We start from the raw sequence: 20,954 nt of genomic DNA, 5'->3' as shown, positions 1-20,954 counted from the left end.
CCATCCATTTTATCATTACAGTATATAAATGCAATTGTACAATACATTTCATGCCCTATAGTGATGTGCATACATCAATATATATCAATAGTCAATATGGTCAGAAAGAATTTATTCAAAACAAACAACAATGTCATTGCATCAGTCTTAGTCGTTGCTCACAACCGATTCAGCACATGAAGTGACCCCCATGCAGCGTCCCCAGCCCAAGGCAGGGAAAGGTTGTTTGCGGTATGTTATGGCTCTGAAACAGTCCCACTCATCGTCTGTAGAGAAGCCTTTGATTTTAAATCCCAGTGACATCACAGATTCAGTGGCTCTCTCTGCTCTCTGATTTCTGGCTTTACTGAAGCAGGTTGAGAGTGGAGGCAGCGATGACAGCGCCAGCGAAGCATCAAGAGTACTGGGGAGGACTAAGCCGAAATGTTCAACAGTTTTAGAAGCCTATCTTATTAATCAGTAATCGAGCTGTCATAGGACTTTAAAAATGTTCTCCTGACAGGATATAGAAGTGGTTTTAGTGCTTATACTCACTCTTATCACATTGGGGAGGTAATTTGAATGCCTTGCACAAACTAAAGTAGGGTATGTTGTGAGACACACATTGCTGAAAGTTGAATACACTGAACTGCAGTCATGTAAAGATAAAACCTAAAATTGTGTCATACATTTTCAAATCACGGACAGTACATTTTTTTTAGTGACACACACACACACATACACACACACAACATTTGAAATGCACTCACTTTTATGCACATTCATAAATCTATACCACGTAGCATTTGTTTGATTTATGCCCTTACTCTAGTGCTCTGAAGTCACCCCTTAAGTCTTAAAATGAGACAGGCTGTTCCCAACAGGCCAATTCATTACTGGAATAATCCGAGTGTGTAGCTCCACTGCCTCTGGAGAGCTAACCCTTTGCATACACACAAACAAACACACACACACACACACACACACACACACACACACACACACACACACACACACACACAAGGCCTTTGCACATGCTCCAGCTCATACCCATCTGTAGCCAATTGCTATCTGAGCTTCAGAATTTGTTTCTCTTCATCCTTCATGGATATCTTATTAGTCTGTCCCCAGAGACAATCTCAGTATGGGTGTTTTCATGTGTGTGTGTGTGTGTGTTTTGTGTGTGTCACAGCTTGCCACTCTCAGCACTTTGTAACCTGCTGCAGAGAGGGACTGCATTACTTTTGTTTTAATATTAAGCGTTTTTTAAATCATGCAGCTACTGTATCCGATGTTCAGTTTGTTTCTTAATAGCAAGTGTGTTGGGTCAATATTGTTGAAGCTGAAATCTAGTGCGGCACAAGACCTGATGTACTGCACAGGAGACCTCGCGCTCAATAATTAAATTACAAGTAATGTCTCTGTTTTTCATTGACCAACCAAACAAACAAATACGCAATTTTACTGCACGGTACGATATCAGTGTGTGTGTGTGAAGGTCAAGAGTGTGTCCGTGGGATTAGATCATCATGGTAACTCATGGTATACATACGTCTCAGTAATGATATTGTCACCTAGGAGACGGGCCTCTCCTTGACAGTGGACGTCATTACGAGTCATGGATGGCACCCATTAAGTTGTGCGTACTAAACGCTGTCGTGGTGGGGATGGGGATGTGCACAAGTTCAAATGAGAAGAATGACAGAACATCCGATTCAAGAAGCGAGTCTGTAAGGAAAAATGACAAAGAGGTGCAGCTTGGGATGATATGAACAGACAGACACTCTTTGGAGTAAGAGGTAGTTTTAAACTGACTGCTAAAAAGTTTTAATATCTAAAATAATCATAACAGACTACAAGTGGACATACAATAAATCAATTTCCTGAAAGAAACACTGGAAAAAGCAAAACAACATTTTTACCTTTTTATGCTTACAACTGAATTCATATGACACCACAGATGCACATCCCATCAAAAAAAACGTCCCCATCTTGATACTGATCTGTCCTATTTCTTATTCTGAAAGAAACCTGCTCAAAGGAGGCTACCTTGCCTTGCTGGATAAACCATTCCTTAAAAAAAGATGTCTCCCGTGGGGACGTCCGTCCTCTTAATAGTATCTGTCTGCCCACCATTAAACTTCTAGAATAAATCTGCAGCACTACAGTGGGCTGCTGTGAGTGGATAGATAATCTTGGTCAAAAATCTAAATAAGTGTTGTATTAAATCATGAATCTTCTGCCAAAAACAATTAATTAGAAAACATTCTCATAGCAGATGGCCTCATCTGAACTCTTGACACTTCCAACAGTTTGCATTATTTGCCCGCCCACGTCTTGAATGGCTTCCAGTAGAATCAGTTAAATGCCTTGAAATAGGCAAGTCTTTAGTATTTTGAAAACTGTCCTCTGTTCTCTGCATTAATTCAGTAATAGTCTCTAAGGGCAGCATTTTCTGACAAGTGAGGAAAAAAAAATCATTGAATATTATATTGAATTTTTGGTTGACCCACACAACCAGAGGAGCAGAGAGGAGGTGACGTAGCTCAGCTGTAGGGATTGCTAATAGTTATCTCTTAGGAGATTTACCTTTTCCACTTGCAACTAATGTTTTCAGCTCATATAAATCCTCATACAAAAAGCAAGGACTCTCTTTTCAACCCCGTTCTTCAAAGAAGTGGAGCTCTGACTCTGACTTTTTTTTTCTTTTGGGATCCTTCTGATACGAACTAGTGAAGATATGTATTCGTTCATTTTAAAAGCGTTTGAGACCATGCAGCTCTTTTTGGTGGCGGAGCCCACTTTGCTGTTTGGCATAGAGATAAAGCATAGAGACACAACAGTAGCTCAGAAACGCTGTTTATGTTTCACTTGTACAGCAGGCGAACAGTGTGTTGCTGCAAAGTCACACAGGTCAATGACAAGAGCTGTACTGATCAGCTATATTGACATTTAAAATGAGTGACCAAGGAAACAGCTATGTGCAATACACACCAGCTGCATTGCACCAGCTGCACTGTATGAACAGAAGTAGTCAGGGTACAGAAGCTGGAGTGAGACGATCACCAGTGTGCGGGCTTACACAGGAAATGATCTATGCTGGTGTTTGGACCCCTGGCCTTGTCTAACCAGGCTTACCAGGTCAATGTTTTCTCCCTACTCTGAAATGTGAATATCCAAACCCTTAGATGCATGTCAAAATGCTTAAAGTGCTGTACTTTAAAGAGAACATGTGTTACATCTCTTGATGGCCATTTGGAGGGACCTCATTTAAAATATACAGTTTTAGGGCAGAGAATCAGTTTAAACAGCATGTGTTTCCCTTATATTCTTGTTTCGATCACAAATTTAACGCCACAGTGATCAATGATCGAAGGATTTATCTCTATAACACCATCTTTAACACTGCAGCTTTATGTCTTGAAACAGAGAATACATGGTTTGTTCTGCCTGCCTTTCCTTCAGCTGAACAAGTTCATTACAAACAGGTGTCACAGACCTTAATTAGCCGTCTACATCAACTGCTATAAACAACAAGTGCTGCTGATGTTGAGTCACTAGCTGTTATAACATGTCAATCATCACAAAAAAGGCATTGTCAGGATTTACATGGGTCACACAGTGACTCAGCTCTGTTTGTTAAGTATGTAAAAGCAAGATCACAATTCAAGACTGACATTAGTTTTTTATGCACCTTCTGTCAAAAGAGAGAGAGTGTATTATCCAACGATTATGCAATTTCCATTACAGTAAAGTATTCTGCCTTGATGTTAGACGCAAAATCTGTTTCCACCTTCCGATGAGCATTTGGTTCTTTATTCTCTGTCAGGTCTCACCTCTGGTGCTGCTTTCTAACAAAACCCCCTCTCTCTTATCTAAATTCTTAATTCACTTACATAAGACGGCCTTGGAAAAGCCAGGTTTTATGGTTTTAAATTCCACATATCGGTTAACTTTGAATATGCCCTCTAAGAGCTCTTTGTTTTCTCAACTGTTATAATTAACTTGCTTAATTAGATGTTTGTTTTTTTTCACTCAGCTGAAAGAGGGTTACATAATTACTTCTAAATCATTTAATTGCATATCTCCGTACATTTCAAAATGGAGGGAGGAAAAGAGTAATGAAAGAGAATCAGTCTGAAATTACATTAGAATGCAACAATAGAGTAACCTAACTGACAGTAGACCTACGAGCAGACACAAGTGGATTTTCAGAATTTAATAAAACCACTGGTAACCTGTGGCAAAATCAAAATAAAGCAGTGCAGCATGATTGGAAATGGTTAGCAGTAATGTACATTTGTAGTAAGGAAAACACAGAATGGCCCTTGAAACATGTAAGATGATATGTCACTGTGTACTTCCCTGGTAAGGACACAGACTCATTAAAGACATGATGGCAGGATCGTATATGGCCACCGTGACAGTACACAGCCGCTGGCCCTGTGCTGTTGTGGTGAACTGAGGTTGTAGCTGAGGCCTCTGTTTGAGAGCTCATCCATCACGCTGCCTGCTGGAGGAAGTGGTGATCTCTGTTTGCTTTGACTGTGTGGAGTGTCAAGGTTGAATGTATGATCGCTGGGATGTGAAGCGCGAACACTGTCGTCCGTGTTGTAGCTCAAACGCGTTGTTTGACCTGGTATTCAGCTGTGGTAAAATGCATAATGCATAATGTGTTGTTTCATTCTCACCTGCATACATGATACATGTATCTGTAAGACTGGTTGTCTTCTTCTCTGTGTCTCCTAATGTGGCAAAACAGGAGGTGTTGTGAAAACTATTATTTGGTGTTTTTTTCTAGTCACAAGAGAAGCAGCTATACTTTTTCTTCGAAGTCCAGGAGATATTTCAGTGATCACGGCACATTATAGTCTTATAATATATATAATATATATTATAGTCTGTTGAACTACAGGTTATTGCCATTTTCCACACTGACTCACCAACAATTGCAAAACACAACCAGTGGTCACATTATTGAGTAGTGGCTCGCAGCGTGGGCTCCGTGCCCCCCCAGAGATGCATGAGCTAGGCCTGCAACTTACCATTATTTTCATGATCTGCCAATTGTTTTCTGGATTCATTTATTAGTCGTTTGGTCTATAAAATAAAACTATGGAAAATGCCCGTCACAATTTCACAGAGCCCAATTAGATATATTTGAACAGTTTGTTTTGTCCTACCAGCAGTTAAATACCCAAATATATTCAGTTTACAAAAGTAGAATAGCAGCAAATATTAACATTTGAGAGGCTCAAAGTACAGATTTTTTTTTGAATTTTTGCTTTAAAAATTTACATTTTCTAATATTCTGTCAATTAGCCGTATTGGTGGACTTATTGTGAGGCTAAAGCATGAGCTATCTAGAGGGGGAATAGTTTCATTTTGGATTTCAATAGCTATATTATTCTATATAGCTATATATATGTGTTATCCATTAAAAACATTTGAAAAACTTATTTATGATACAGAAAAAAATACAAAAAAGCATTTTGGTCTGAATCCAACACATTCCAAGTACTGTCTCCAGGTAAAATATGAACAAATTAATCTGTGGCCTGCTGCTTGTAGTGACCCCAGATTATAGAGCATTGTGATTGTATTACATACATTTTGACATTCTTGTGCTTGACTCAAGCGTGGATTTCCGAGGGGATCCTGGAAGCTTAACAGGCTTATCCCACCTTGTTATCCCTCATTGTCCTCTGCCCTCCATCCTCCTCATGCCTCGGCTAACCTCTGCTGCACCGGAGCCAATAAATGTGGTCAGAGTCAGTGCATCTGCTCGGTATCGCTCGGTACGTTAGTGGTTCCCAGTCTGGGGGGTTGGGGGCCACTCAGGAGATCATTAGATAATCAGGGGAGCCGTTTTCCACACATAGTTATTTCTTTGTCTAATTCTGCTTTGTTTCTTGTGAAATACTGAATGAATTCATGAAAGTAAAATCTTTATTTGGCTGAGCTGCTCACCATCCTGCATGTACAATGAAGGGAAGTATAGGAAGGTTTCATTTTAATGGTTAGTGCGGTGGACAGCTGCAGCAATATGTCTTTGATTTGTCACTTAAGTGCAGTGCAATTCATGATGGTCTTCTTTTGCATCATATTTATGTTAATACACTCCAGAGGTAATTAGGTTTGACATGGTAGGCATGAATTATGTATCGCTGTGACAGAATCAGAGCCACTTTATTCCCTACGTAAAGTAAATGCAGGGAAATTTTACCTTAATGGCATTCATGTCAAACACTAGAGGTGCAAGGTGTAGACATTTAGCATGAATAACTTAAAAGTAAAATAAGTAGTAGTAAAATAATAAGGTTAATTAGTACCATTACCATAAACCAATGAGCCCAATGGAAGTTTTTGGCTGCTTGCATTTTTAGTGATGTTCTTTGGTGTTGGATTTTTGCAGGAAATCTAGAAAACTATTGTGTATCAAGCCCACGCAGAGTAAAAGCTCATAAACTGTTGATGTTTATTCATTACTTATTATGTATTGTTATTAGCTCTTATCCTTCTTCACGCTCTACAAAGCAGCCACACAGAGAGGAATGCCAAGGAGGGGCAACAGGTTGCACCATTTATGACAGAAAACAACAAAATGTACAGAAAATGAGGTTTGCATTTTCATAAATAGTAGTTGATGGTAATTTTATTAAAATACTACAATCATTTTGACAATAATATACAAATGTTGAAAAATGTTACATGCTGTACCTTTAAGTATATTGCTATGGGAATAGTAAGACCTCACATGTGTGCAGGAGGTTAGCACAGGACATATAAGTCTGTCACTTGGCAGGATGAGCTTTGACTTCCTCTGAAGTCTCTCTGAGGGCCCAATTAGAAAGCCAGAGGCAAAGCCATGTGATTTCCCCAACAGTGATACCAGAGTGCTCTTGTGGAGTCTATTTTTTTTGTAGCTCAGACTGTCGCAGGTGACCAAGCCGTTACTTCACTGTGATGTGTCGGTCTTCTGAATAGCAGACTGCGTGCCTCAACCTTTCAGGGAGGTCACTCTGCAGGGACAACTTACTTTTATTTATCTATTTTAGTGATTGTTGGTTTGTAGATCTGTAAGTTAAATCTGGAGATGTCTTAATAGGGTTCCTTGATTTTGACTTTTTACCCTGCTTTTGTTATTGCTAATCCCATCCTGTCCTGCAGGTTATCCTTTTTTCACCCGATCGTGAGTAATTGTTTCCCACACTGACTATTGCAGAGTCTCTACCAGAAGAACCAGAGTAAGCAGATGGCTACTGATCTGGCTCCAATTTGTGAAAATAGGCCCATGATTTTCTATTTCTATACTTTTCTAATTTAGGTTGACAATATAATCAAACATCATGACCCAGTACTGAAACAGCTGCAGCATATCCCTGAGAGCATCAATCAGTATCAAAGAACATTAAACTTAAGATCTGTTGTTCTCATCATTCTTTTTTCAGTCAATTTAAAGGTGTGAAGTTTTCTTGTAAACACACAAAAAATATGTTTACAGTCAGTGTTACTCACCAAAATGCATAGTGTGTATCCTTAAGATCTAAGAAGTGCGATGAATGCATTTCCTTCCACATAAAACATTTGCGAAGCTGATTTTTTGGAAATATTTGAAAACCTGCATTGTTTATATCCATGTTGACTAGCTTGCATTCTTCTTCTTCCCTGCCTTTTTGCTGGCGCATTGCAGCACATCTTGGTGTGTTACCGCCACCTGTAGATCAGTGGAAGAGTGTGACACCATGGGCAGGACCTTGACGATCACGTCAAGGATACACATGCAAAACAAAACGGGGACCCGCTCATAGAAAACAGCTCCATGGTGCTACCAGAGGTCAAAAACTCCACAGGGAACCTTTGTTGCTGTTTTATCACTGTAATGTGAAAAAAGTGCCTTCTTCATTTGATCTATTCATATGTTCAAAATTAAGCAGAGCAAATAACTCAGGACGAGACCTTCACCTTAACCCAGTCCACAGTCCCGTCAGCTGCTGCGTCACTATCTGATGCCCTCCCTTGACCCCTACCTGTCATTTCCCACCCACAGCCTGCCACGTCAAATAGCTTTTGTAATCCCAAGGCCTCTCACAGCCCCAGCAGCTAAACTCCTACACTCGTCCCCCGCCTGCTCTGATATGCACGGCCCCAGGAGACGGCCGTGAGCTCCAGTTTGATACACTCCCTTCTCTCTATGTACGTATGTATGTGTATCAGGGTATACCAGGACAAGAGGTCCTTATTTGAAAAGCCAGTGATATTGATGTTTTTGACTTGACTTATCAGATACGTCTCGAGATTACCAATCCTGTTTGGAGGACATAATATACCCAAACCTAATATGAAATACTGCTAAAATATGGGTTGTCTAACAAGATCGGAAATCTTTTGTTTTTCACACTGCACTGTATTTGTACAACCTGAATGATAAAACATTTCAGATAAAAACAGTCTTTTGTGAAGAAACGTAAATGTAATCGTCATCTTTCATTTGTATGTTGCTTCCATGGCAAGACAGTACGTGTATTTACCTTTTGCTTTTATCTCCACCTCTAGCACATGCTCTTCCTGCTTTCAACATTGACAGTTCACAGGCCAGTGTTGCCTCTGGGCCTGGTGCTGAAGTGAAAGATGACTTACTTTTGGTGGTTTTAATGGGATGGCAATTGCCTGCAGTACCCTACTGAGCTGTCTGACTTCCAGTCATCCTGTCTGCCCCAGCAAGGTTCATCTGATCACTCCACGCATCAAAGGAATATTTCACCCTGAAAATATTCGTACATTTTTATATACCATGAATCTGTAATGATCAGTGCATTCTGTGCACTGAGTGTTATTTTGTGATGAAATGCACCCAACTTAACCAGTCTTCTTCTAACCAAGAAATTGTTCGTCACAGGATGTATATGAGTAACTTTATCTTGATATAGACCTTTTTAAGTCATTGAAGGAAACACAGGCATAATTAATAACATAACTAACGAGTGCATTCCATTTCAGTCTCCATCCAGTATCCTTCATGCTGGAGCTGAGCCATTGTTAATGTCATTACTTCCACCTGTGCTTTTCTTGGTATGACAAGTCAAAATATCTGCTGTGAAAAAAATCCAAAGACTTTTCTAAAGACATTTGCTTTTCCACTTTAAATACACTTGAAAGCAAACAAGTCAGAGCTCATCAACAATTATATTTGTAACCACTGAAAGAAGGAACGCATTCAAGTGCCACTTTATTTTTTTATTCTTTATTCTATCTTATTTGATGCTCTGTAGTTATCCTGCATCTAGAAATGAAGCTTGCAGATGGTTATAGTTTGGGTAAAGGAGAGGCGAGGCTCGCTATTGTCTGCAAATACAATAAAAATTACAAGTTATAAGTAGAGGTTTACTCAGGTGTGATCGTTTTAGGCTTCAGTGTGCTCTTCATTACTACAATACATTGCATTGCAAAGGGTTAGGTGTATTGAGCTCAGCCATCTGCACAGTAATCCCTGTCAATCCACCCTCCTCCAGTAGAAGTGTGAAACAGCACCATATTTTATTTCACTGCTCTGCTGATGATGCTAACGTGCTGTCTATCCAATATTAATATTGAATAGGCCACTCAGCTATTACACCCCCTAAAAAGTCTGTGCTTCTTCAGAAGATCTTTCGTCAAAGCTACAAACACATGCAGAATGTTTTTAGTCTGTTCAGTGCTAGGACGATAGGAACTTATTTGAAACGAGAGTTTTACTTTCAGCATTATTTTTAGTCTTGAGGGTTTTCTTTGGTCTGAGGACATCGAGTACTACTGCACTTGTTTCTGTCAGTTGAAGAATATAGATTTAAAGAAAAAGGCATTTGACTAACTTTAAAGGTCATTCATGTTTTTACATAATCTATATTCATTTAGATTATTCTAGCTCTTTACTGATATAATAGTTGTTGATGTGATGGTTTATTTTAGGGACCTCACCGTCAGACAAGAGATACAGACTAAAATGCTTCTGAGTCATCTTCGTGTTTATGTGTTATCCTTATTAAATACAATACCCATAAACATTAATAAGATCTTATTCCCTGGCTCAATATTAGTTTCATTGTGAAACCACAATAGATAATAGTTCATTAAGACCATTTGCTAGTGGGGCATACAATGCACCATAGTCAGCACTTTAAAAATGAGCACTTAAAGAAACAATCAGTTGGGGCCAGTTAGACGACAGCATTAACAAATGTGGCTTAATGATAAGCATGTTTTTGGGTGATGTTTGAGATATGTGGGTGTTCATTTAGTAGCTTAATTGTTTCTATTATCTTTTCGTATGTAGACAGTAAGGCTTGCACAGTGAGGGAGACACAGATGTAAAAGCTCTATTCATTCTTAGGTCAGCACATTTGGTTCCAAATATAGGGACTTAATCACTCGACTATCCCTGCGAGTATGAAATGTACTTGCTACTATATTTTGGAACCTTTTTGTACCGTTTAAGATAATTAACATAAAACAGGAACATTGTAAAAGTGTTGAATATGCTCATATGACATCTTTACTGAATTAATATTTTGTTTTACATAATGAGGCCCAGAAATCAATTAAGTTTGGCTGCTGTTCGTCTATTTTCGCAAAAAAGTCTTTGAGGCAGCAGATATATGATCTCTCTTGTGAGAGTGGAGGGAATGTGTCCCCTGTCACCTTCCAAAAAAGCTTGCTAAAAGCCTGAATAATGGCTGTCTGGTGTGTTTAACTGAGCTGGTGCCTGCAGTGGAAAACACACTCGATAGGAACATTATCCTAATTTATCACTATGTATAGGGAGATACAGATACAGGAAGATATTAATATAGTGTTGTGCTATTTATTAAGTACGATGTATGACTTATAATTTAGTTACCAGACCTACAGTATTCCACCACCAGTCTCTACCAATCTCTATCACCTTACATATCATCATATTGCTCAACCTTAAATGAGGCTAGCTCAAGCTCAGGGATGAGGACAGTGGAGAACTGGCTTGGTGAGCAGTAATAGGAGTGGACAGAGTGCAACAACATGAGCCATGACTACAGCGTCCCAAGCTGCATCAGGACAGAAGTCAGTGTGTCGACATGTCAGGCTGAAAAAGACGAAGAGCCTGAGTGTTGGTGGATAGGTTGACTTTTATTTGGAGCATGAGAGAGAGAGAGAGAGAGAGAGAGAGAGAGAAGGGAGACGGAGAAAAATAGGTGGTGTGAGAGTGCTCAGCTTCCCCTGTGTCAGTGTGTTGCCCAGAGTTGTTTTTTCCTTCAAGTATTTGTTTTCTACCATTTTATCAATGAAAATGGAGAGACCACTGGTGTCAGAGGGTTGCTGCTTTCTTAACATGATTGATAAAAAATAGAAAACAAGCTTGTAGTTGTTAGAAGGGCAGTTTGTGTCACAAAACAAAAAGATTTATGAACTAGAACGTACTCAGTGCATTCCTCCACCAAGGCTACACAATCTGCACTTGGATCTGCATCTGAATCTGCAAAATACAAATAGTGAAAGACAGTCATGTCAATCTGGTACATTTTCCAGAAATGTCCCATTCATGTAAATTTAGTCGCTGACAATACATGCCCTATATTGCAGTGCTAAGAAATACTTAAAAGTGAGTCTATGTAACATTTGCTGAACAGCCCCCTCTGTGGCAACAAGGGACAATTACAAGATAATAGTAAATGCTTAAATGTAGTGTAACAAGTAGTCAGCAGGCTGACTCACACAACAATATGTATCTAAAGTTTGCTAATATTACCTAACATTAGCCACCTACTGGTCTTACCAGACCAAGTAGGGCTGTAGCAGTGTGTCTGTGAGTGTGTTGAATTGAGCAAGGTTGTTATTTTGCTTTTAAATTCATTTTTTCATTTGTAAGAGTTTGTCGTTCCTTCTTTCAAATGTTTGGCTTTAAACTGTTCCTGGAATCACACCACAAACTAGTGATATGTTTTTCTGGCCACAGACAAGCAATCAAGCAGGACCAGAAAAATACTGTAACCTCCTTGTCAGGAGTAAGAAATGAGTGAATGATTAAAAGAACATCTCTTTTAATACCATGTACGCGTCTCTGCATGGTTGCAGGGTTAAGTGTCCGCTGGGCTGTCTTCCAAACAGCTGATGCGTGTCTCCGCCTGCTGTGCTGTTTGCACCCTCTGAAAAAAATAAAAAGCATAGTGCTGCTGGCTGTGTGTGTGTGACATCCTCCCTCCCATCCATACTGTCACCTCAGCAGTGCTTTGCATCACTGCCACCCTCCTCTTCCAGCCCTTGCACAGACATGATGCCTCCATTCACAGACAAAAAGGGGGGTATGTTAAGATACTGTTTTTCAATCAAACTTCTCACCTCCTAGACTTCCCTGCACCTCACTACTCAAGCTCTTAGTTATAATTTTGATAGAACAACAACAGCTCAAAGCAGTCACCAAGCCTTCCATAAACAGCCAAAACATAGGAGGGACTTCTGAGGCACTTCCTCAGAAGCAGTTGACCAGACTTCTTAAATGTGTTCCTCCGCTCCCAGGGTTACATCCACCTCACTATTGAATTATACTCTCTTGTTTACCATTTTCCGCACATAAGAGAACAAAAACAGCTCAAAGCAAAAGGAGAAGCAGTGTATAATATGAGTGGAGCAGCGGGAGCCCCGGCAGTGTCATGTCTGTGTCCTGGAAGCTCAAAGATAGTGCTGGCTGCAGAGGGATTGTGGAAACGAGGTCTGTGGTTTGTGTGTGCCAGTTGCAGACGGTTTTAGTCAGGATCACATAGCTGTGTCTCGACTAAAGACATATACCAAAACCTAACATTTTATTGATCATACATGATCGGAGTATCATTATCTCAGAGGAGGTTGTCATCTCATTGTGATTTAACACCATCAACAATCAGTTTTCCCCCTTTTATTTCCCATATGGTGACTTTAAATTTGGAATAAATCATCATATTCCACAATATCATATACAGCTTTTCTGTATCAGCATATTCCAACTCTTTGTTCAAGCTATATGATATTTACACTGAGTGAAATATTCAAACCCAACACTCACTGTTTTTAATGGCTGCAACTATCAATGACAAATATTCTACATTTAAAAAACGTTGGAAACGTTGAGATCAACACAGTTGGGCTGCACAGCACAAGTCTGTAATAAAGACTGACCCACTGGCGAGTCAGTGGGGGTTTAAGAGGCTAAAAGAAAGTGCTATCATTATCCATTAATCTTTTAGCCTTTAAAATTACAGAAATAGTAAGAAAAAAAAATGCCCATCACAATTTCCCATAACCCAAGGTGACATCTTAAAATTGCTTGTTTTGTCCAACCAACAGGCCAAGATTTACAATTTACAATACATACAAGAAAGCAAATTCTGACATTTGAGATGGGGAACCATCATATGTCTGTCATATTTGCTTGATGAATGACTAAAACAATGTCTTTATTATCAAAATTGTTGTCTACTTTTACAATCAAGTTGACTTAATACCCCAAAGTCACAAATCTAGTATTACTGGTGGCAATGAGACATCATTTGTTAACCTGCTTTCAAGACTGAAGCTTGATATTATGAGGAATCATGAAGATAAATTACTTTTGTTGGAAAGGACCAGCAGAGACTTCACTGCTAAGTCATTTTCTCATTCTTGTACCACTCTTTCACCCAACTGCTGCACCTCTTTCTCTGGTGGGTCTAAGCGATTTTCTTTTTCCACACCTTACAGCCCGCCTTTTCTTATCACTCTCTGTCTCTATCACTATCTCCTCTCATCTGCACTCCTTGTCCTCTCTCGCCCATTGTTAAAATCATCCCATATGCTCAGCTCTGTCAGAGCAGGTGGCAAACCACAGGTGGACCCCACACCTCCGCTTGGACTGGCCTCCATCCTGCGCACCCAAATCCATGTTGCCACTGGGCCCACTGAGCAGGGGAGGGGAGGGGGGGCAGGAAGTTCTCTTTCATTTTGATGACCAGGTGGTTTGACTGACTGACCTTTTAGTGGCCTTGAAGTAGGACACATATCCTTTGTTATCTTCGAGCTCTTTTGAGATACAGAAATACATTTCCCCTCCTCCCACTCTTTGTTTTATATCACCGGTTTTTAAGAATGGATTAAGAATTGCAGTATAGCAATTTCACTAATCACATTTTAGCACATTTATTGAAGAAAAGGAATTAAGTGGGATCATGGATACAGCACGAAGGGGCTGTCTTTAAGAAATGAATGATAGTAGTTAATGAAATTCAGTGATTTATTCCTCTGAAAACAAATTATAAAAAAGCATTATGCCAATTCTCTGGGATATTGGTGACATTTAAGAATACATTCAGTTAGTGACCTGGAACTTTTTACAGGATTTGTAGGTTTTAGATTCCTATTACAGTACTGAAGACAGAAAAAAATGTTTTCAGATAGCTTTACAGTGCCAGCTGTGTGAGCACACACTGCCGAAGGCTAATCATCATGTGTGTAATTCAGAAAACATGGACTCAAGGGCCTCAGTAATTTCCACAGTATGCACGGGACAATTCTCAGAATTTTGCAGTTTATGTTCAAAGTATGTATTCATTTAATCAAACAGTATGAAGAAAAAATCCTAATTTGTTAGTATCAAGTATCTTTTTGCAATCAAGGTACATGTTTGTCATCACAAGGTTCCCCTTAAAATTCAGTTTATCTCCTGCTCATGTCCCTCCAACACTGAAGGAGTTGTATGTGAGTGCTAGCTGGATGCACTTCAGCAGGGGAAACATGCTGAGGGGGTGGGAGGTGTGACAGGACTGCAAAGCTTCATAAATGGATAAAAGAACCCCTATATGGATGTGTCGAGGATGTGATGAGAATAAAAGGAGAGTAGAGGACAGGAATGGATGAGAGACAACTCCATGTTGTAGGTCTTCATGATAGTTACTGTAATATAAGCCTCCTTATCTCTCTCTCTCTTTCCGCCTTTTACTGAGGCATAATTTCTGCAAAGGCACAAAACACTGTAACACGAGCCCATTGTGTGTTTTTAGAAGTAGCATTATCTTAGCTACACTTGAGCACACAGCTGCCATCTCTTGAATAATTCCATTTGTTCCACTTTGAAGATCGTCTCTTTTTCTCTCCTTTGGGAACACATGGATGTCTGCCCTTGGTGTTCTGTCTGTGACTATTAGAAAGATGTGTTTACACCTCCAAACCTGGCTTGTGAGTTGTATACGCGATTTGTTTTCACCTTGGCACATAGGTTAAAATGATTACCACTCAACAGTCAATTAAAGGATTGTACTTGAAAGTCAATTCATTATTTATTATAACTTTGACAGCTTATCCAATGCCATCAGAATTGATCCTGACAACCAAGCCATCTGCAAACGTGTACTGTTCCAGGTCTCTTACATGGTGGTGTGACATACCTGGCTCTTCATAATGGCTTCATCTGTCATGTTTAGAGAAGGTGATTCGGTGCTGACAATCAGGCTGAATGAGTATGCACACTGCTTAGGCAATCCCATTTTTCACGCCGCCAGTTAATAGGACAGAGCATCAGCACGTCAGTTTATACAGTTTTTTTGGCTTATAGACAGCAGGGATTTGGTACCACTTTCTAATCAATTTATAATGGGTTTAATAAATCATTCACTAATGCTTTATAGATCAGCAGAGAACAGCTTTTGGGTTGCCAGGTTGTGAATTTTGCTGGTGTTTACCCTCCTCTAGAGTTTAGACCAACATGTAAGAGCATTTCAATGGACTCACTTGAAATGGAATTGAATATAGCTTCAGCTTTAAAAGTAGGTCTTTGTTGGTATGATTACAAATATTAACTTGTCTTTCCACTTTCTTTTCTATTAACAGAAAAACCCACCTATGATGCTTCTGGCTCCTCGTCTTTACCAAGCAACTCCGCAGTCACAGCTGCTCCTGCTCATCCATTGACTGACCTGTCGGTGGCGGAGGAGGTGCCTTTCTCAGTCGTCCATTCAGATGGTGACTCAGAATATGAGTCGGAAGGTTTATCAGGGCAACCTGCCTTTTCTTCTGTCTTAACCGTCATGGCAGGAACTGTCAAACATCCAGTGAGCCTTGATCAAAATAGAACCTCGCCGACTATTACCAGGGACGAGACCCACACCACCCAATGGCCTTCACATAGTTCCAGCCAAGGCTCAGAGATGTCCTCCTCCTCCTCGTCTGCGGGAGATAGGATCCTCCCCGCCAGCTCAGGTCTGACTTCCAACATGTCTCACCAACACGCCATACTACCTCAAGCCCTTAGCATGGCATCGACTGTCTCTAGGCCATCGCATGAGTCCTTTATGGAAGGAAACAGGAATGTCTCATCGTTTTCATCATCAGCAGTATCATATTCTTCATTGTCATCATCAGTGTCTTCATCAGCTCCATCCACTTCCTCTGTGTTATCATCTGTAGCGTCTCTATTTTCTCTACCATCTTCTGCTGGGTGGATAAACAAAGCTGCTTCATTTCATAGTCAAAGGATTGTGTCCAGCCCTGCCCCTCAGACAGAGACAGCAACATTATCAACAGCAGGTCTAACAACCGCACAATCCACCACTCATTCAGCTGTTACACAGGGACTGCAAAACACAACAACCAAACCATCAGACTTTCCAAGTGAAACCAGCTTTGAAAAGACTAATGAAGTGACAAAACACTCCTTTTACTCATCAGTGGATAAAATCCATGGAGTGAGTGGATCATACACGAAAGTAATCAAGACATCAGCAACCAGCAAATATACATCATATTCTACTCCTAACCATGGACAAAATCTTTTAAAGACTTTATACAGACCCACTCAAACCCAGAACCCAGGTATGAACTCTGTATTGGCCAGTAATCTTGAAATTAGCACCTCATTTCCCTCCAATCAAGAGAGTCAAGCTGTTCAAAGACAGCATAGAGCTTTACAAAATCCCACATCAGCACTGCTGACTGCTCATCCTAAAGGCTATTCAGTTTCTAGTCATGTCACACAGCAGATGTTAAATCGAACAGCATATGTGGCAAAGGAAAACAAGACAACAGTAGATGGTCAGAGTTTTGTCCACAAAAGCGATGGAGACGCAGTCATGTCGCCTCTCAGTTCACATGTTGTAAATCCAACTGTATCACTAGCAGTGACGGTCAGACCAACTGGATCATTTTTCACAGTTTCCTCCCAGACTCCAACACCAGGTAAAACGTCTCTCTCTGAAACTGCAATCACTAAGCTAACACCTATCCACTCTGGCATGGTGTCCTCAGAGCATGCATCAAATCCTGGTGATTTACTGATGGCAGTGGGTCATGGCAGCCCCAGAGTTCCTGCCATCAATATAAATTACAACCAGGGAGAGATAGCAGAAGCAGAGCTCCAATCTATTTCCACTCAAGCTCAGCTGAATAACTCACTTTCTCTCACACAGCTGAGGCCGGAGTCAACTACTGGTTCCATTCTCAGTTCGATCACCAGAACAGGAACAACCTCCTCGACATCAGAGTCTGATTCACTTCATTTGCCAATCAACGGAGTCATAAATGTTCAAGAATTTGTAACACAAACAGGGTCTGCCAAGGAAATAACTCAGGAGCCTAGAGGATGGACGATGCCAAAAATTATATTTTCCTCCACCAGTAGGACTGATGACAACACTAGCCTGTCTGCCAATAGTGAGGTTCATTTCGCAGACCAACCCAAAGCCTTATTGTCATCCCAAATTACCCCCTCACAAAGACCTTTTCAAACAAGATCTTTACTTACGCTCCCCCACAAATTTTATACAACATCTGGTCTAACTCCACCTCCCAATGTATCTCACCAGACAGTGTCCTCCGCTGAAATTTCTGCTCATATCATTAAATTCGAGAGAGCTGGCCACAGTGTACCTTCGACTTTCAAGGTGGAAATAAGTGCAGGAAACAGTCAAACACCACCAGCCTCCGATGTTCACATGACACATGGAGAGAGGCCTGCTGAGAGCTTCCACAGGAATAGTTCTGTCTCTCCTGTTTTCAATGGAAATGAAGAGTCTACTCTAATCAGAGACACTGTGTTTTACAAGCAGAGTCTTCCGTCAGGGAAGTTCACAACGCAGTTTCCATCTTTCATGACTACAAAAGATTTCCTTATGTTGAATAAAGGCTCTGAAGGTTCTGGCAAAGGATCTCCCGCTGAAATCCCCTTTTCTCCAGTAAGTTTTGATGCTGCTTTAGAACCTCTTGAAAGTCTTTCTCATAAAGATGATGTGGCACTCATGGGCCGTTATGAGCAGTCTTCCATTTCCACCTGGTCAGAAATCATCCAAACACCGAGGACAAACTCTATTTCTCGCTCTCAGGGACCAATCACCAGTGTGAGAAGTGATAAATCAAATTTTTATTTAGGCAGACAAGCCACAGTTCTCTCCAATGCTTCCTCCAGTGATGGACAAAACAGCAGTGAAACATTTAGTGCTATTTTCAGCTTTGGCACAAAACGAATGGCACCATATACAAAGTGGAAAGCCACCAAGCCTGTGCCTTTTAAAAGCACTGCCTCTGAATTAGAAAATACATCTTTTGGCTTTGATTCTAATTCACCAGCAGATGGACCATCATATGGACATCCAAAGCTGGAAGACAGACAAGAGCGTAATGTGCATACATTGAATTCAACTGACCCAACTGTAGTTGCCAGTGATCCATATTCACTTTATCCAACTGCTGGAGAACATCCATCTTTTACATATGTTAAAGGCACATCAGGAGATAAAGAACAGAGTCTGGATTTGTCTCCAGCTAATCTCAGATCTGCTGTGGCTGTCAATGTACAGCAAGGAGCTACTGTGAACTCTGCTGCTCCATCAGCATGGGGTCCAGGCGGTTTGCTGCCCCTCTCTCACATAACTACTAGCTCTGTAACATCTTCACAGGCTCCTTCTCTTGCATTGGTGTATCAGAGCAAGCACAGCCCCCCTCTGGCAGATGTTGACTCTCCTGAATCTGCATTTGATACTGCTGTCACATTTTCAAACAACCCTGCACTCAATATCTCTGACGCTGACAATATCAATAACCCAACTGATTTGAAACTGAGAGGGTTAGCCCTACCAACAGAGCTGGTGCCATCATCTTCAGAGACTTCAGCACTATCATACAATGGTATCAAAGCTTCTCAGTTGTCCTCCTTGCATATGAATCCCCCCACTTCAGTGTCTTCTAAACCTTCATCATCATTGTCTTCTTCATCATTGTCATCATCAACATTACATTCAGCTGGTATGATGTTGTCATTCAAACCAACCATGTACCCAGGCACTGCATCATCATCATCATCATCATCATCATCATCATCATCATCATCATCATCTGTGTCTGTAAAAGCTGTACCAGCCACTTTGCCATCCTCATCACCAAGTCTGACTTTGTCAATAGATTCCAATCGTTCAGTGGAAGTGACTGAGACATTTGTTGTCCTTACAGAGGCAGGGACGGATGAGTTAACCGCTGGAACATCTAGAGCAGATGCGCTCACCTTCCCCAAAGAAAAAGTGGCCAGTCCAGCCCCCTCTCAATCAGTCAGAATTACCCTTTCTGCTGGGCCCACCGAGAGGACATCTCAGGGATCACCTCTGCCCCCTCGACAGGACACCACTACAGCCTCTGTCAAGCTTACCACCACAACTGTAGCTTCAACCACCAAAACTAAAAACCCCACCACTACCACGCCTTCCCTAAGAGTGACCACCACCACACAGTCTCCCACCACTACCACACCACAGCCCACACCTGTGACCAGGAGAGCGATGACCACTACAACCATAAAGACTCAAACCAGCAGGAGAACGTTCACACCACCTGTCCCCAGAACGAGTCCTTCCAGGGGGGCCACCACCATCTTTATTTCCCCTTTTACCACCACGACAGAGGCTCCACCACAGCAGTGCAACATCACAGAGAGATTGTGGGTGAAAACAGGTACAGTAAAGAATACTTTTTGCCACAAAAAAATTGTGAAATGTATTATTTCTCTAACATGTTTTGTCTGATGTCTGTCTTGGTTCCTCCCTCTTTTTGTTTTTCTGTCTCTCTCTGTCTCTATATCTCTCTTAGTTGTTTCCATCTATGTGAGAAGAAACAGGTTGGACAGCATTCAGAGGCAGAACCTGCGAAGGGGACTAAGTCAGGGCCTCCGAAAAGCTCTGAATGATAGTTCAGCCCAGGCTCAGGTCAGACTGTTATCAGTTACTGTTGATTAATCAACAAATACAGCTGTGTCAACAATATGGATGTATACTTAACGTCTAATTATCAATCAAATGGATATATACTTAACATCTAATTGCCAAACAAAAGTATCTATACATGCGCTGGTTCTCACCAAAACACATTTTATGGATCCTTGAAGCCTAATAAACAAGTTAAAACATTTGTAAAGCCAATTTTTGGAAGAATTTGAAACCTGCATGGTTTACATCCATGTTTGGTTGCTTGCACTTTTTTTCCTGCCTTTGTTTGCCCATCCCTCTATTTTTGCTCCATTACCACCACCAATCGTTGATCAGTGGAATAGTGTGAAACTAGACTGTATATCACGTCACATACGTACTCGTGCATATGCGTCCCTGTGCTCGTGCACGAGATACCATCAAAACAGGGACCCACTCTTAAAACATTGCTCTGTAGCACTACTACTGGTGAAAAACTCCACAATTTACCTTTTAATATATGTTAATTTCACTAATATAAAAAATGGTATAGCTGTGAAAAGTTTGCGATTTATGAAAGAAGTGCTCATATCTTCTCTGATACTGAAAATGTCCCTAAAGCTGAAGGAGTTGTCTTAACCTGAGGGCAGATTTAGAATAGCATGCTTGGTTTACTTATAGCCGGTTTTATCTTTTCCACCCTGCTGTTTTTATCTCTGAAGCATCAACCAGCATCAATACACAGACACAGATTAAACAGTTGTGACAAGTTGCCTACAATCTAAAAACAACCAC

General features: G+C 40.7%; 1 protein-coding gene across 1 annotated transcript in view; it reads left to right on the top strand.

Moving 5' to 3' along the window:
- kiaa1549lb (KIAA1549-like b) overlaps positions 1 to 20,954 on the top strand; it is a 52,872-nt gene that overhangs the window by 7,285 nt on the left and 24,633 nt on the right. The window contains exons 2-4 of the mRNA XM_070907929.1: positions 15,826 to 16,194; positions 19,435 to 19,929; positions 20,065 to 20,180. Coding sequence (XP_070764030.1) covers positions 15,826 to 16,194; positions 19,435 to 19,929; positions 20,065 to 20,180 — 980 coding nt within the window. The remainder of the gene's footprint in view (positions 1 to 15,825; positions 16,195 to 19,434; positions 19,930 to 20,064; positions 20,181 to 20,954) is intronic.

This window comes from Enoplosus armatus, chromosome 1 (genome assembly GCF_043641665.1).
Source record: "Enoplosus armatus isolate fEnoArm2 chromosome 1, fEnoArm2.hap1, whole genome shotgun sequence".
NCBI lineage: Eukaryota > Metazoa > Chordata > Actinopteri > Centrarchiformes > Enoplosidae > Enoplosus > Enoplosus armatus.
Note: the sequence above shows the minus strand (reverse complement) of the source record. Positions and strands in the feature narration are given on the sequence as shown.